We start from the raw sequence: 19,199 nt of genomic DNA, 5'->3' as shown, positions 1-19,199 counted from the left end.
TGTGTCATCTCCTCTTTTATTCATTCCGAAAAAAGGAGGGGATTTACGTACGTGCATTGATTACAGAGCCTTGAATAATATTACTGTTAAGAACAGGTATCCCCTGCCTCTTAGTCCAACACTATTGGACCAGATCGAAAAGGCAACCATTTATACTAAATAGGAATTACGCAGAGCATACCATCTGGTAAGAGTGCGGAAAGGCGATGAGTGGAAGACGGCTTTTCACATTAAGTTTGGCCTCTTTGAGTACAAAGTAATGCCTTTCCGACTCTGTAACGCTCCAGCTGCTTTCCAATTTTTTATAAATGAAGTATTGCACAAATTCATCGATGTATGCTGTGTTGTCTACATTGACGATATCCTTATCTATTCCAACTCAGAAGAGGAACATGTACAGCAAGTGCGTGCCATTCTTCAAAAATTGCTTTCAAATTCTCTATATGTCAAATTGGAGAAAAATCTGTTTCATGTCTCTAAGGTGGAGTACCTTGGATATATCATTAGCCCCAAGGGAATCAAGATGGATCAAATGAAAGTAGACGCAGTCAGTTCTTGGTCAAGTCCTACTACGGCAAAGCAAGCACAAAGCTTTTTAGGCTTTGCGAATTTTTAGCGCCGCTTTATCCAAGAATTTTCTCAGATAATTACTCCTATTACAAAATTGTTGTGTAAAAGCGTGAAATTTATCTGGTCAGCTCCGGCAGAAAATGCTTTTCAAGAATTAAAAAAGAGGTTCACATCTGCTCCTATATTATGCCATCCTGATCCCAGCCAACCTTTTATAGTGGAAGCAGACGCTTCACAGTTCGCCTTGGGTGGCATTTTGTCACAAAGATGTTCAGACACAGGTCAAATGCACCCAGTAGCCTTTTATTCCAGAAAATTATCTGAAGCAGAAATAAATTATGCAATTGCTGATAAAGAGCTATTGGCCATAAAAGCAGTTTTTGAGGAATGGCGTCACTACTTGCTAGGAGCGCGACATCCTGTAACAATTTATACAGACCACAGAAACCTTCAAGCTTTAAGATCTGTAAAAGCTTTATCAGCTAGACAGTTGCGATGGTCAATGTTCTTTAATGACTATAACTTTGTGATCACATATCGACCTGGGAAAGAAAACCTAAAAGCAGACGCTTTATCCAGAATCGGGGACAAAAGTCCTGACCAGCCTGAAATTGTTCAACCTGTAATCCCAACTTCTTGTTTTCAGGCTAGTTTATCGGTTTGTGATGTCATTATTGAAATAAAGAAAGAATTGGAGAAAAGAAGCATTGATCAATGGAAAAAAGATTATCCTTTCATTGAAGAAAGAGAGAAACTGTTGCTGGTTCACGATCTTATTTTGGTACCTACAGAGACACTTCAGAAGTCCGCAATTCATCTTCACCATGACACTCCTTTATCTGCTCATCCCAGTATCATGAAAACTTACGAACTCAATAAAAGAGACTTTTGGTGGCCTTCAATGTATAAAGACGTACAACAATTTGTAGAGACATTTAGTGTTTATATTCAAAATAAATCCTCTCATCAGGCTCCAAGTGGTTTGTTAATGCCTCTCCCAATTCCTGCTCAACCGTGGCATACAATATCCTTAGATTTTATTGTTGAACTACCTGAAACCAAGAAGGTATTTACAACAATGTTAACTGTAGTGGACCAATTCAAACGCATGGCCCATTTTATTCCTCTAAAAAGACTTCCTACAGCCATAGAACTTGCCCATCTGAATATGATACATATAATCCGTTTACATGGCATTCCATCTGTGGTTATTTCGGACAGAGGTTCCCAATTTATTTCTCGTGTTTGGCGTAATCTAAGCTCTTTGTTAAACATGGAAATTTGGTTGTCATCGAGTTACCATCCCCAAACTGATGGTCTGACAGAACGAATCAACCAGACCATAGAACAATTTCTTCATTGTATGTTAACTAGTGTAACTGAAGAATGGTCCGATCTTTTAAGTCCTTTAGAATTTGCTTATAACAACACAGAACATGCTTCTATTAAAATGTCCCCATACTTTTGTAACTATGGCTTTCATCCCTAAAGCATTCCCAAGCATACTAACAATACAAATTCTGTTCCAGACAATTTCGATTAAGTTTCTAAATTATCAACCATCCAAGAAGTAGCAAAGTTCAATTTAGCTAAAGCAAAAGAGAACCAGAAAGAGACAACTGATAAACATAGAACAGAACAACCAGAATACAAACCTGGAGATAAGGTTTGGTTGAGCACCAGGAATCTAAAGCTAAAAGGGAATCAAAAGTGTAATCCCAGATTCATAGGTCCCTTCCCTATAGAAAAAGTTATCAATCCTGTTTGTGTAAAATTAGTTCTCCCTCGAAATTATCAGATACATCCAGTCTTCCATGTTTCCTTGATTAAGCCATTCCATTCTCAAACCCGTATACTTTGACCACCTCCTTCCATTAATATAGAAGGACACCCTGAGTTTGAAGTGAAAACAATCTTAGATACTAAAAGAGTCAGGGGAAAACTTTCCTATCTAGTAGATTGGAAAGGTTATGGTTCTGATGAAAGATCATGGGAACCCTTAGAACACCTAAAACATGCTCCAAAAATGGTAAGGACCTTTCATTTACGACACCCAGATAAACCAAAACCCATTTCAACTGTCCTAGGGGGATCTTGAGGAGGGAGTACTCTCATGATTCGCCCAAGCTTCCCTAAAAAATGCCAAAGAAAGAGCCCAGAGTTCCACCTTAATATGGTGTGTGTCTTAATCACTGCACAAATCCCGCCCCTTTCCTGTGCACCCAGTACGCATCGAGTATCAGTGTGATTAGTGCAATAACATTTTGACTCATTAGGTATGCGTGTTTTTCACTGTATCTTTCGTCAGGTTTTCCATGTTGCCATTTTTGTTTCCTTTCATGTATTATTGTGAGATCAAAGACGCTTTATTGTCAAGGTTGTCGGGGAAGCCTTTGCCTGGGAGTGGAGATGCCAAGCCGACCTACGGGTAATGTGTCTTCTTCTCGACTCGGCGTTACACGCACGCACGTTTCTTGGGCGCGGCTGAGTGCGGCTGGGTGTGGTCGCCTATTTAAACCGCACCCAGCCTTCCAGAAGACGCTTTGCCTTCCGCCTTTGTTCAGGGAAGGATCGCGTCTGAGAAGCTCTCGATGGAACTTAACTGTTAGAAGAAAATCCTGCAGTCTGCATTCTTTCCAGCGGTTCCTCTTCACTTCCGATTCCTGTGAAACAAAGAAGGAAAGAGCTAAGTACATTTCTTGATTATAGAAGGCGCCCTTCGCAAGAAAGGTCAAGGCTAATTTTTGGACCATCTTCTTTCTTAAAGAAAAGGAAAGAAGACAGAAGATACATTAATACTGAGAAACATCCTTTGTAAAAAGGATTTGAGTGACATAATTGCTTTTAATAGCATAGCTGCATTACAAGAAGCTATTGTGATGTAAAAGGGTTGCTTATTACAACAATATTTTAGCAGTAGGAGAATCTTGTGTAATGTGAAAGCTTCGCAAAATGTTTCAACCTTTTAATTGAAATAGTAGTCTGAGATGTGCAAAAAAGATATCTGGTAAAGGTTTTGGTCAATGCATAAGAAGTCCTTTGTCTTAGTGTTTAAACTTGGTCTTCTCTCAAGCACACAATTGGAACCCCCTTACTGTGCTCAAAGAAGCAAATACAACTCTCAGTGCAAAGACCCACGTAAAGACACATCAAGAACAATAACCAGAAGCTATCTGACGACTTGACAATCAAGACAAGACAAAGAAATACTGGACGTATGACAAGGCAACACAGATCGCAGGTCGACAGCAAGAACAAGCCAACCATTCAATGTCCAGTACCGGCCCTCCTCCCCTATTTCTAGTTTTAATCTTGCTGTAAATATAAACCAGTAAGTTTATAGTTAGTCATTTGGGAAGTTGGTCCCTTGCGACTCTGCGAAATCACCTACGTCATCCAAGAGGCTTCAGTCACAGGACAAGGTAAGGGACGACGTAGCCTGGTTTGACAACATGGAACCCCTGGCACAGAGAGTTAGGGCTCATTCGCGTTTAACGGGTATCCGCTTAGGGGGTGACACACACACACCATTAGCTTCTATGTGGACGATGTTCTTGTGATGCTGGTGGACCCTGGGGTAGCTTTAGGAGCCTTTTTCTTGGAGCTGGACTCCTTTGTAAAGGCCTCTGGCTTTAAAGCCAATATTGCAAAATTGACTGCTCTTAAACTTTCCCTATCTACGTCCGCACTGACAAGTCTCCAACATCAACATCCAATCCAATGGTGTGCGGATACGGTGCCCTATCTAGGGATTGTCTTGGTGCCCACCTTGCAATCTAGGGTGTTGGTTACTACGCCAAGCTGCAATCCCGGGTCCGCTCTGACTTACAGCGGTAAAGGCATTATCCACTTTCTTAGCTTGGACAGATAGCCACTATTAAAATGACAGTCCTACCCAAAATATTACATTTTTTCCAGACCTTTCCCCTGTGGCTGCCCACTGGCTGGTTACAGCGCGTACAAGCAAAACTCTCCTCCTTTATCTGACAAGTCCACAAACCGCAAATGAAGAAGCTAGTTGGCACCCTCCCCCGTGACTAAGGCGGGTTTGGGATTAGAGATATCCAACTCCATTACAAAGCTGCACAGCTGTGTCACTTGGTCAAGTGGAACTGCACTAAATCGTAAAAACACTGGTTGTTTCAAGACCGGGCAGTAGCGGGTACCCCCTTAAGAAAATTCCTTTGCTTAAGAGGTCGCACAGAGACCCTTACCTTTACGCTTCCCAGAACACACACACTACCTTAATAACGTGGGATCAGAGTAACAGGAAACACCGACTGGGGACCTTCCCTTCCACTTTCACCCCACTTTTTGACAATCCAGACTTTAGGCCGGGGATGACTGAGAACTCCTTTCCAATTTGGAGGGCCACGGAATGCCGCACATCGGGTATTTTATTTGATACACAGAGGGTGATACCCTTACCCCAGCTTAGCTCTGATTATGGCCTTCCTGACTCTGAGCGACTGCGCTACTTGCAGGTTCGACATTGGGCATTTCATCCTGACATTAGGCCACATGCGCAGAGACACCTCATCCCCTATAAAAAATGGCTAATCATATGCTCATCTGACTAGAAATTGACCTCGGAACTTTATAAGATGCTATTTGCGCGATATAAGCACACATACAACACGGGTCGCGCAAGGTGGGAGAAGGATCTGGGGCGTTCACTCAGTGGTAAGGAATGAGAGGCAGTGTACTATAGGGCCAGACACACTGTTAGCAACATGGGCCTCACTGAAACCCTCACCAAACGGGTCAAATTGGTACTACACCCCGGAACGCATCCATTGCGCTGTTCCTACACAGAGCGCCGATTGTTGGAGGGGCTGTGAGGCACCAGCTACTATAGTGCACTTGCTTTGGGAGTGTCCACAGGTGCAGCAGTATTGGTCTCAAATTCTGGACGAAATAGATAAGAGCCTGGATACGGAACTTCCCAGACTTCCTGAATATGTCCTTTTGGGTGTACCTAACCCCTTGATTTACCCCCTTAAGTCTACAAGAGGCCGCCAGATTGCAATAGCTCTGGGCTCAGCCATCTAAAACATCCTACTTTGCAGGAAGACATCCCAGCTACTCACACACACTGGCCGGCTCCAATGACTTTGGCACACGATGGGGATGGAAAAGATTTCTCTTAACCTAGCAGGTAGAGGCTTGAAGTTTGGGGAGCTCTGGCAATCACTCCTGGCCATCCCGCGTCAAGAGTTTCAGGAACTCACATGGCCCAGGTATTTGTGTCTCTTGCACTTCCTACACCTGACACTACGTCTCCATAAACTCTATCGTTGTTGTATCGCTACACTTAAGCTGTAATCTTCCTTTAGCAGTGGACGGGAAGTGGGGAGGTAAGGGGGGGATTTTGTTTATCTTTCTTATTTTCTTTTATCTGTTTAAACGCCAAACTATCTCCCAAGGCTCTGCGTAGCCTATGCTCTGGTTTTCAGTGCTTTGCACCTGATCCTTTGGCTGTATCTTTAATAAAAAAAGAGTTAAACCTAAAGTCCACTGAGATGAAGTTCTAAAGGGAGAATCTGCTCCAGAAAAGCATTGTATCAACTCTTTAAGAGTGTTGATATTTTCTTATCCCCAGTCCCACATTTTGTAGGGATGTTAGGTTCCTAATGGCGCTTAAAATCTCGAGGGATGTGTGATGTACTCAGGTAACTGTAGATTAAGTAAGTTAAAGATGATGCAATCCAATCTGACCTTTATTTGAATATGTAATGTACAAGACCAGTAATCTCTAGATAGTTAAAGGTAAACCAGCTCGGCAAATCACTAGGCTTAATAAATATATTCAGGGTTAAAAGCCTATTGCACACGATTAATCGTTTTTATGACTCAATGCATAACACCTGCTCCTGCATTAAATATTTGTGAATGATAGCAATGTACCACTAATAGTGGCAACTATTAATTTAAACAAAATATTCCCTTTTAACTCATTCTCCCCTAATAGGTATAAAAGACCACACTCTTGAAATTGAGTGCTCATATATATGGAGACTCTGGCTTGTTTAAACCCCTAGTGGGCTTCAGTCCATTTTCATCAGGGCAGAGAGCCATGCTCAACAGGCCAGAAAGACCACAGGCCACATATTTAGAGGCTGCCACCTTTTCGCCATAGATCTCTATGCCGCCAAAGGAGCTGCTTTCACACAAAAACATCTGAAGGCACTGAAATGTTTCTTTTGGGTGCCATGTTCAATGTAAAAACTTCCAAAGAGTTTGTTTGTTTTTGAAAAACAAATAATAAATGTTGCTGACATGCTGGAAGCTTTCTTCCAGTATGTGCCATTTATTTGGTTTCTTCTTCAGGACAGATAAGTTTCCCTGGCAGTCTCAAGCAAGAATAAAAAGCATTGAACGTCCAACCTAACTAGGATGGATGGTATGAGATACTTTGACCAAAAGCCTGTTGGCCATCGGGTTGTTGGCCAAAGGTTTCCACCAACAGAATTAGGAGAGTCTCCACCTGCATAAACATGACGGTATGCACAATTCTAACTAGAGCAGGCACATTTGAGTTTGGCAGATGGAGTACTCTGCAACTTTTGTGATGGAGTACCCTGTCCACCAAAGTCTAAATAAAGTCCCCAGTTCTATAATTTTAGTAAAAATACATTTGAGCACCAAATGAGCTTCACAATATAAGACTTTATTAACATCAACATAGAAAGTGAAGTATGTTCATTATCGCTGTGTAACTGCTTGAAGTGCTTTGTCAAAGGTAAGCATGGGGATAATTACCCTTTTTGCATTATCACCGCCAATCTTGTGGACTGATGTTGTTATTTTTTTCCCTCTCTGTAGTGTGATTCTCTAATTAGGCCTGGTGCATTTGCCCACACTTCTAAAACATGTTGAAATCCGTTCTACTCCTAATTGTAATATTTAACATATGAATACGTCTCTAGTAGATAGTACAAAGTGTACCCAATTCCTGTAAGTTAAATGTTCCTAGTGGAGTGTAACATCCATTGTGCCACCTACTACAGTGACTGTGCAAACATGACCGCAGGCCTATCATTGTAGCCTAGGTGTTGCAGTTTTAAACTGCAAATTCAAACTGTCTAGATAATCCCTTTTTGTCAGTATTAAACCTTCCTTTTAAATATTAATAAGTTATCCCTAGGTGGGCCTTACTTGTTTAAAATTAGGACATGTAAAAGTTTAATGTTAGACATTTCTTTAAAGTGAAAAGTCACAGAACCTATTTTCAACTGTAGCCAGGCTGCCTGCTCCATAGGAAAAACTGTGTTTCATTTTTAAATTTAGAAAATACATTTTTTGGTTAGAAAACAGCTATGAATGTAATTCAAATACTTTTTTAATAGTTATTCAAATTCAATTTAATGGAACAATTGATTTTTAATAACCATTAAGGAAAACGTACTTACAGAAAGTTTCTTTTCCCTGTTTAACGTCTCTGGAGGCCCATTGTGTGAGATCCAACGGCCACCTGGCAGCTGAATAGCCCCATTGATGAGGTATGAAACCCTCCACCAGAGCAGGACAAAGCCCTTTTATGCCTGGGGAGGTATTTCTGTTCCTCTGTCAGGGTGACAATCTGGGCTTCTATCAGGAACTTGATTAACTGCAAACAGGCCTAACCTATCACGTGCTAAAGATAGTTGACACTTAGACAGGGCCCCCCTTTGTTCTCCCAGTCAGGCAGGCACACATTCCAGTGGGGAAGGAGCTGCCACCAGAACTAGGTTGAAGTGACCATAGATGAGGGGTTGCTCATTTCTCTGGCCACACCTCAGGGTTGGCCACACAATTTGTGCACGAGGGGAAAAGGGTTTTAACATCTTGGATTTGGTTCAGAGAGGGGCATTGTGGGACTGTTTGCTGTTAGGCACAAAGGAACTGCTGCAAGAGCCAGTAGGGTTACACCTGTGAACCTATTTTCCTATTGGTCAGGGAAGGTCTAGGAGGCTTCCCAGCACACAAGCTAATGCCAGGCATAAACCTGTCTCTGTGCACAAGAACTAGTTAATTACTCTCACTTTGCATATATTCATTCCCTCCTCGTTATTCTTAATGGTCCAGTATACTTATTAAACTAAATATTAGTATATGAGTTGCAGAACTGATCATTGGGTATGGTGCTGTGTGTGCTCATCCCTGTGTACAATTAGGAGGCACTGGGCTTCTTACTCTATTGGGGTCTGGTAATCAAAGTCCATTGAATTGTATGGAAAATCCCCTGATTTATGATGCCCATCTGTTCACTATCACATTCAAGTGACAGCCTTCCTAGACAAGAACAACCGCTATCAGGAATAAAGAAGACTTTGACTCAGCGGATTCTAGTACTGAGCACTTGGAATTCTAAATGTACGCCTATGAACCAACGGTCAGGGCAATACTCTAATCTTTTGTGGATAAAAGAAATGGACATTGGGACCATCCTTAAATACAAAATTTGAGACCTGAATATGCAGAGCTTGAAGCCTGCTTACCCATGAGATATAGTTATTCTATCTACGCATCGTGGATAAGGAGTTAAAATTAAACCTGGGACAACGAGTTAAGATATTCCACTTGGTCCATTCTCACTTCCTCCCCTACCATAGGGGCCAACACTACTTCTTGTTTTGCCCATTGTATTAGTCCTGATGAAGACTCACACGGCCATGGTCCAACTCACCTTTAGGCCATAAGACGAGTCGAAACGTCGACGCTCTTTTCCCCTTTTTGACCTGGACTCTGAGACACATTTTTTGGGGCAAAAAGTCTTTGGAATTCATGTTTCCTTTTATTGAAAAATGTGTATAAAATATACATTGAAGGCCAGGTTATTGTAGGACGGTAAATGTGTAACCATTCCTCTGTGTAAATATTAATTGTGAATATTTAAATGCCCTTACCTGTACTTTCTTTTTTAATCACCTGACAATTCTTTATCTCTTGCACGCTCTCTATGGGCAACCTAAAAGCGTCTTAAATAGAGATAGTTGATAACATAATGAATTAAAACTGTCCCTGATTTTGTAATTATTGCTGTTGCATTTTGTTCCTTTTTGTAAGACTTAGGACATTGAATGTTTAGGGTTGATCTGAGAGACATACCCCACAACTATGTGGTAATATTGATCATATACTGATCAATTCAATTGAGTAAAGGAATGGTTGAAGACCACTGTTTTTCAATAGTATACAATACCCAGGTCTTTTGACTTTTTGGGCCACCCCATTTTTTTTTTGTTAATCGTTTCCTAGACAAGGGGATTCTTCTCGCAGTCTAATGAGGTTCACATGATCGACTTTTAGTGATGAGTGTTCTAGTTCATGCTCATTTTATTTCCAGCGCTGAAATACCCGTGCTGCATTTCTGCTTTGTTTCTTTTCCCGTGATTGACCTAAAATATGACTAACAGTCCAACAAAGTAATGAATGAAAGAGGTGACCCTAAAAGTTCCAACAAACGATTGGGAAGAAGGGCTAAACTTTACCTGCACACAGAGTTGTACAACTACTGCCTAATTAATTACACAGTTAGCTTACAGGGTCTGATCAACAAATGAACAAACCAAAGCCCCTCCTTGTATACTTCTTTTTTCTCATATTTGCATGACATGAGCTCTGGCAGGCAGCGAACAACACAGCCAGGCAAAACACAATTTCCTGCAGAAGATGTTTTAATCCAGCAGTTCTTAACCGTTTGACTTCTTTGCACCCCCACTTAAGTATTAATGTAATCCAGGGACCCCCACTAATAAATAATTAATGGAATCCAGGGACACCCTTTGAGTTATTACTAGAAACCTTGGCTCCCGGCCTAAACAAGTTTGATGATTTGAAGCTGAAAACAATACTCAAAAGTACTGAACCAAACATTCATCAAACAAATAAACAAATGATGAGATGATTCATTTTAATGGGAATTGAATTGATGCCTCCCATTGTCCATACTATATTGTGTTTGATGCACTTACACTGCTTCCATGAATCAATCTGAGGATACATACAACTTTAGAATCCAATTTCAAATTCCTTCACACTTACAGAATGCTTTAACATTTTCAATATTTCTTCTTTATTTATATATAGTTAATTAATCTACTAATAATATTTAGTTTTCTAACCAGCCGTGCACCCCATGCATAGACACTGCGGAACCCCAGATATCTTGCCAGCATGAAATAAAAATGTGTGTATTATGTATAAATTACAGTAGTCCAATCCTATGTAATACAACAGGTACACACTCACAGGGTCGATGAAGGGCACCGTCAACGGGCAAGCCTTTCCTCTGCCAATGCAGGTAAGGGTTATCACTTTGTACATTTATTACGCTGATCTGAATGCTTTTAAAGTTAACCATTTATTAAGCTGTGTAAACAGGTCTTGCTGATAAAGGTTAGCAATACAGTCTAAAAGCTGAGAGCAAAAAGCCCTGGCACGCACAGAGGTCTTGATATTCTGATTAGACACTGCTGCCCTGGGAGCATGGACACCTCTGTGATGGACCTCGGAGGAGGCGCCTCCCTTTCCTTGGTTCTCACCTTAGCCACATTGATTGTCTTTACGGCCTGGAAAACCATCCACAAACGAAGCAAACTGCCCCCCGGCCCCTTTGCTCTTCCGTTTCTTGGGAACATTTTCCAAGTGGATAGCAAAAATCCTGTCAAGTCAATTAAAAAGGTAGGAAGATTTAATGGTGGAAGATGTATTTTGGGAGAGATGTGTTGAAGATGTATCAGGATAATGTTATTTAGTGGGTGTGGTATACGCCTCACGTGTAATCGGTGCCCAAGCATATCTGCCAATGGATCCATGCGAATATATAAGGTTTTAAATGTTTGCTTTTAAATCTGACATTTCAGAAAAGTCAGACAGTACATTGCTTGAAAGGATTCCTGCACAATCATCGAATGGCTTTATATCAGCATTCATCTTTGCAACTGGACACAACGGAAATAATTGTTTTTTTCTCATTGATTTAAATCATTAAAATGTTCACAGATCACTTTGAATGAATACAGTCACTATTCTTTGAACTGAGGGACCTGATTATTTACTTTCTCAAGAAGGTATCCTTTTATAGACGAAAATAATACACATTTAAAATAAAACCCATAAAAGAAAAACAGGTTTATATCATCACCTTTTTTTAGTCATGGCCTGGTAAAAAGGCACAGTAGTGAGATCTACTCTGTATAATTGAAGTCATTATCATGCCTTTTTTTCATTGTGTATTATTTGTTTTGTTGGTTAATATATATACAGAAAAGAGGTCCCACATGAAAGTTTTGTTATTCATAACAAATCATCAAAGTGATGTCATTCTGTCAATTCCAAAACGAATTTGTTCATAGTTTCAAAAACCAGAAACGTATCACAGTATCATATGCAAATCATATATATGTGCATTTGTACAAATACATCGCACAGCGTTATACAAAAAGATATACAAAAAATTAACAAATATCTGTAAGATAACTTGGCCTCCTGTATTCATAAAAATATAGCATTATAAACTCGGGATCATATTCCCCGAAAATAAAAAAATTTGACATTGTTTTAACTCTAGTAAGTTTAGTAGAAAACCCTAAGACATTCCTAATTAGCAAACTCTATTTCAATGAAGTAAGGATGCTCGCTTGCTTATAACGCAAAGGTCTTTTGAAAGTATGTAAAAGACGCTGAGGTTTCCTAATTATGCCCTACATGCAAATATCTCGTTTTCCAGATATTTAATGTGCTACACAATAGTGAATGTAGGAAACCTTTTGTACAGCCATTGATAATCTGCCATGGTGGCATAAACAAAAATAACAGGACTTTTTGTTTTTAAAATTATGCAAATAAAACGTTTGTGTTAATGACAGTGTGTCAATCCACAGAATACAGATTCCTCAACATGATATGCCACTGAAGGGAATTTGAATAAGAATATCATAATGTATGCAAAGGGGGACCCAGCAGATAAGCCTCGATGTATGAACTGGTAGTGAGAAAGAAGAAGGGGCGGTTTGCTCCTATAAGGAGCAAGGGCTCTCACACACCCCGAAGGGTGTCATGCTTCATCATAGGGCAGCTCCTCGTTTGGCCGGTGCTGCAATGCCCAACGGGCCTCACAGTGGGGCTCTTTGCCGGAAATCTTTTAATAGACCGCGGTCTCAGCCGTAGATGAAGCGGGTGTGTGTGGGAGGTGTGGTGTCTATAAAAAGTGAGTAGAGTGTAGGGAGTGTGTGGATTAAAAACACCTATGGTAACCTGCTGAACTAGCTTTAATTAACGGGTTCCATGTCGTGGTTAAAAAAGTGATACTTGAAAGTAGAATTGCTAGTTGTCTCATCAAGTATTTAAGTGAAAATGTGCTATATGTCAAAATGACCATGGCATTTCTTTAGGACCTAAAACATCTATTAACTTCTGGAACAGGGTCCGTTAACCATATCCGCCTGAACAAATACAACATCTACAGTCAGTACACCATCTGCAGTCAGGTTCCTCTTCATTAGGGACCAGAAGTGGTGGACAAAGGGAACCGGTAAGCTCTGGAGTAACGGGACACACAGTGAGGTTGCGCCCGACTCTGCTGTTTGGCGCGTGGAGTGCGAACAACCTACCCTTCATGAGTCCACACACTCCCTACTCTCAACTTACTTTTTATGTACACCACACGTCCCACTCACACTCGCTTCAGCTACGGATGAGACCAGGGTCTATAAAATATCTCCGGCAAAGAGCCCCCCTGTGGGGCCCCTTGGGCATTGTGGAGGAGTGTGGCTCACTGATTAGAGCGGCAGACCCTGATGCAGAGGTCTGGCCCGGGACCAGGGTTCAATTCCCGACGCAGCAGGGTCCGGAGCCCAAAAATGTCCACAGACTCGATAATTCTCGCCTCGGTGCCTACTCTAATCATGGGGTCCCACGCTGCAACTCTGGGCAATAGCTTGCTTAATCTCTACTACGGCGGCCCACCCGCTGCGGGATACCTGGCTTTCTCCTTAGGGATGCCCAGTAGGGGATATCTCACAGGGAAAAGCCAGGACGGGTTCCCAAGGCAAGCGCCTTGATGCCTTTGGGTGATACGTGCGCTATATAAGTCGCAATACATACATTGCAGCGTGGCCCAATGAGGAGCTACTCTATGATGAAGCATGACACCCTTTGAGGTGTGTGAGGGCCCTTGCTCCTTATAGGAGCAAACCGCCCCTTCTTATTTCTCACTACCAGGAGCAACATAGCTCGTTGAACAAGAATATCTTCATAGAATAGTGGTCGAAGAGTATGGTCATGTGATTTATGTAATTTAAAGAACTTGACCAGTAACTGACATACAGCGCTGAGCCAAATGGACATTAAATTATGGTCCACATTTAGTAATGCTTGTGCAGAACAATGCAGCTTCAAGGAAAACTGTTTTGCGCAGATACCAAAATGTTGAGCATCGCAATACATACTAAGCATCACTTAGCAATGGGGGGCGCTAGGTGGCGCACGAGCGAAATGGCCGCATCTATGTGAGGCTCCCGCAGTCCGACTGAATATATTTTAATTATCCTGTCTTAATACATCCTTTGCTGTAATAATCCACACTCCCCATGAGAGCCTTATGCAGGAAGCACCTGGCGGAGGTACCGTGATGTAAGTGCTGTGAATGCTGCGATGCTGGTGAAGACTGGAGCCTGGCTGCGGGGCGCCGCTGGAAACTGACTCAAGCGCGGGGCCGGGCACAGCAGTCAGGCGAGTGCCGTGGTTCCCACGTGGTTGACAGGCCGCACGGAGACGAAAGGCACGGCCTGCACAACAGAGACTGTGGCGTCATGAAATCGACAGCAGTGAGTCCCCCTGTGTGAGTTCCCCGCTGCGAAGACTGCAATCATCACCCGATTGTACCTGCGCAAGGGGCTGCACAGGCCATTGTATGAGTGCGGACCTCGGGAGGCGGCCATATCGTGGGCGGTGAAACTTGGCCCAGGATTCGGGATTGACAGACGTGCATACAATCCATACCGGGTGAGGAAAAACAAGTGCAACTGTGGGCACTGACTGTAACTGCTGACATATTTACGGGCCCTCAGATTGCTGATAATTTCCCACTCCAGAGCTGTACCTTATAGAAGACAGGCGAGAGCAGCGCAGCACCTGATGTGGCAGGACACTGTAAAAAACGCGCGAATAGCTGCATTGGATGCAAACTGATAGAGACGAGGCGCTGCAGGAGGGAAACCAGTGCATCGCGATTAAGTGTTGTAGTGCACGGTAATATGGAATAACTTCAGGAGCCGCCGTGCGAGCAGAAAAACATCACAAACAAACAGGCTGCCCCAGGCCAGATATAAAAAGAATGCATCCTTGAATTCAGAGGCAGTGGAAATATTCGGACACACATAGCTGAACACTAATTGGCCCACGTCAGACATATAGTGCGTTGTGTGTGAGGGGTCACGGTGTGGGGAAAGCCGGAGTTCCTACATATGTTGAGCGGCCTGAATCACTGTATGAAGGGTGGCAGTATACTGCAGCGCTATGGGCCTAGTTCACTGAGATCCCTCAGGGCACTGCTATATAACATGAGGCGGACAGGCCACTAAAGACAGCGGTACAGTAGCGGTGGCATTGGGCAACTGATATTACCAGCGCAAAAGAGAAGAGATAAACGGAGACAAGTACACTGCTACTAATAGGCGCGACCCACACGAACTGTACGATCTTTTGCCTAGACAACAATATATACACAGTAGTTGTGTGGTGGGCCATCGCGTTACAGGCCTGAGGAACGCTCACACGGAAATTAATGCAAGGTGTAACTGCAGCTCAAGATGGCGAATAGATACTGAGGAACGGTTTTGCGCAAAGAAATCTTAAGCGGCGTGTGGAGACATGGACGGCCAGATGCCCGGCAACCTCGCCTCACCTTTGAGGCAAAAAAGAACCCTTCAAAAAAAGCAACGATAGAGGAGGGGGATGGAGCACCAGAGGTGACAGGGGGTGAAGATTCTGGCACCGCCAATGATATACACACCATACTAACCGAAATGAGGCAAGGGTTTGCTACCATTGCTGACAAGGTCGACACACTTACGACTTATATGGACAATATAGCACGTAAATTGGACCAACATGATACGCGGCTCAAGGAAGCAGAACAGCGCATATCGGATTCGGAAGATGTCACAGAGCAATTAAAAACAGCAATGACTCAAATGGATAAACTTATGAGAATTATTGATGCGAAGAACGAGGACATTGAAGCTCGCAGCCGCTGCAACAATATACGTATCCTAGGTGTGCCTGAGAGTACCAATACTGGGCGGCTGGAACTTTATGTAGAAAAAATGCTGACGGCGATTGCTGGAGAGGGTGCTCTATCGACACAATTCATAGTGGAACGGGCGCACAGGTTGCTAAGGCCGCGACCAGGAGCATCATCACACGTCTGCTAAATTACCACGATAGAGATACAGTGTTGAAAGTAGCGAGAGAGAAAAAACAACTCAACTATGAGGGAGTGTCATTCACCATATTCTCTGACTTCACGGTGCGGGTGCAAGAGGAACGGAGAAAATACAATGGCGTGAAGCAGAAGCTGAGACAGGAACAGATAGACTATGCTCTTTTGTACCCAGCACGATTGCGAATCACCTATCAGGGCCAGCAAACCATGCATACGTCGCCACAATCGGTGGAGAAATTCCTGAAGACACTGAAGTGCAGAAAGACTGAGTCCACGGAACAGGACGAGCTGGAAGAGACGATAATGTCAGACGTTGAATAAAACCGGACACCAACAACAAGATATGGGTTGCAAAGTGGGGAACGCTATATAGGCACTGTGAGAGGATCATGGAGAGTCCCGCACCACTGTCTTTAGTAATGTTGTATAATGGCACATGATATGCTGGGCCAGTAGATAAATGTTATTACGGAATTGGTTAATGATGTAGGGGAGTAATGGATGCAGCATGATTAATATTTCTCTCATTTATTTATTTATTTTTTTATTTATTTTTCTTTTTACTCTGTGTTAGTCAGACGCCCTTGCTGGATCTGGGGTACTGCAAAGAGCAAGCAGACCTGGGAATTGCAGCAAGGTTTAAGGTGTGTCACCTGGGGAGATTGCCCCGATGGGAATACCCCCATTGTTTCATTGCTTGGGAATGTTCGGGTGGGGGGGGACTGTCTGACCCGGTTGGGGAGTGTCAGTGGGAGAGGGGAGGGGAAGGGGGTTCAGTTATTGCAAGTCACGAGTTACGGTACAAGTAAAGATTGATAGACAGGTACAGGGTATTGGAGGCGAGGCAATGTATGGTTCTTTTGCAGTGATATTTTGTGATGCGATAGACAAAAATGGCTGATGATGGGAAGACATCGACTGTGTCAATATTGTCTTGGAATATACGGGGTCTAAATGAAGATAGAAAAGGCAGGAACATATTGGCACATCTAGATCGCCATCAGGTACATATAGCGTTACTGCAGGAAACGCACTTGCATCCACGTTCAAGCCAAACATTCGCAAGTAGGTGAGCATCGGTTAGGCTTTTTTCCTCTTACTTCTCATATGCTAGGGGCACGGCCGTTCTGATTAAGAGGTCAATTCAATTCAGAGTGATTGGTGACCAAATAGATACAGAGGGCAGATTTGTTATTGTGTGGGGCCGACTTTGCACTGATACGGTCACAATTGTGAATTGCTATGCCCCAAACATCGACACGCCTGAATTTTTCTCGACACTGTAGGGGAAGGTTGTAAACATTGGGTCGATGCACATTATCTGGGGGGAGGATTTTTTTTAAGTTCAAAGTAAAGTTTATTGAAAGTTTTTAAAGAGTCATATAAACAATTTAAATACGTGAATACATGAAATTAATACAGAAAAAATAAAACACATGAGAATGAGAATCAAAAATAGATAAGAGAAAACAATTCATAGAATTGGGGGGTGATTTTAATGTAGCTATGGCACCTAGACTAGATAGAGCGGATGGATGTAAGAAGTACAATAGGCGATCTAGAGATGTATTGCAATGAATTATGGAAGAAGGTGGCGTAATTGACAGTTGGAGGTTTGATCACCCTATGCAAAGAGAAGGAACACATTTCACATCCTTTACAAATACTTGGGCCCGTCTTGACTATTGTCTATTGTCTTGAGGGCTGAGTACAGATATAGGGAAAGTTGTACATTGAGCCAGAACATATTCAGACCACTGTCCTGTGTTGGTACAATTACGGATGCCTGGCTGTGACAGACCACGACCCACATGGAGGCTTCAGCCCACGGCACTGTTAGACGAAGTGTTTAAAACAGAACTGGGAGACGAGATTGCAGCATTCTTTCCTCGCAACACAGGATCAGTGGAGAGTGTAGAGGTGGTGTGGGAAGCATTTAAAGTTACGGTCAGAGGGTATTGCATCTCCAAAAGCTTTGGGGTTCTACGAGATATCCAAGGTACTATACGCCAACTGGAGCGAGATATGAAAGGGCAGGAGGCACAGATGACAAGAGGGAACGATGGGAGGATACACAAAGATTTTAGGGCTAAGCTGTCGGAATACGAAGATGAGGCTGCGAGGGAGGTAAAATTTAGAGGGAAGCACTGGTTGGCACAGAAATACTGTGAGGGGAGAGGCCAGGCCGAGCACTAGCAGAAATTACTAGAAATCCACGATTCAGTACCAACATATTGGAGATTAACAAACCAGACGGCGGGACATGTCAGGACACTGAGGGAATTTTGGAAACGTTTAAGATACACTATGGAAAGCTATACACTACGCACAGAATGGGGGAGGTGAGGTTCGGGAATTTTCTGGATGATATCGCATTATGTTGGCTAAGTGACGTGCACAGAACATTCCTTAGCACTCCGCTAGAGCTGGACGAGATTAGAAAGGCAATAATATCACAAAAAAATGGGAAGGCGTCTGGGCTTGATGGACTGCCTGCTGAATTCTATAAATGTTACATAGACATTATGGCCCCCATACTGATATAAGTGTTTGAGGAGTCATTAGAGATAGGGGTGTTGCCTAGTTCAATGCGGGAGGTAGTCATTACTTCCTTTTTAAAAGCAGGGAAAGACCCCACAGAGTGTGATTCTTATCGCCCACTATCACTCATTAATTGTGATGCTAAAATTTTAGCTAAAGTGCTGGCCACCCGGCTTTCCCTCCTCATGACAAGGATAGTACTCCCTGGTCAGGCTGGGTTTGTTCTCGGCAGGTCCACCAATCACAATTTGCGCACCCTCTTTTCCCTAATTCAAACCATTGCCCCTGAGTTCCCAGTAGCGGTTTTCCTGGATTCTACAAAAACATTCGACTCGGTTGAATGGCATTATCTATTTTCCATCCTGCACAGAATGGGGTTTCCAAAACTATTTATCTCCTGGATTCCACTGCTCTATACCCAACCTACTGCCAGAGTCCTTATTAATGGTCATCTGTCCACTCAGCTGTCGATCACGAGGGGAACCGGTCAGGGGTGCCCACTTCCCCCCCTTCTCTTCGCCATTGCGATTCAGCCTCTAGCGTGTCGTATACGACAACTTCACAAGAAGAGGGCATTCAAATGTTTCCAACGACAAATCGGCATGTCATTATATGCGGATGATTTGACGCTTTATGTTACGGAACCTCAAACAGATCT

At 42.8% G+C, this 19,199-nt stretch overlaps 1 protein-coding gene across 1 annotated transcript in view; it reads left to right on the top strand.

Annotated features, from left to right (window-relative positions):
- Positions 1-10,979: 10,979 nt before the first annotated feature.
- The window catches only part of LOC147691992 (cytochrome P450 2G1-like), a 708,782-nt gene continuing 700,562 nt past the window's right edge, over positions 10,980-19,199 (top strand). The window contains exon 1 of the mRNA XM_086938281.1: positions 10,980-11,235. Coding sequence (XP_086794407.1) covers positions 11,041-11,235 — 195 coding nt within the window. The 5' untranslated portion in view covers positions 10,980-11,040. The remainder of the gene's footprint in view (positions 11,236-19,199) is intronic.

The sequence above is a fragment of the Lissotriton vulgaris genome, chromosome 9 (assembly GCF_964263255.1).
Source record: "Lissotriton vulgaris chromosome 9, aLisVul1.2, whole genome shotgun sequence".
NCBI lineage: Eukaryota > Metazoa > Chordata > Amphibia > Caudata > Salamandridae > Lissotriton > Lissotriton vulgaris.
This window is presented reverse-complemented; position numbering and strand designations above follow the sequence as displayed.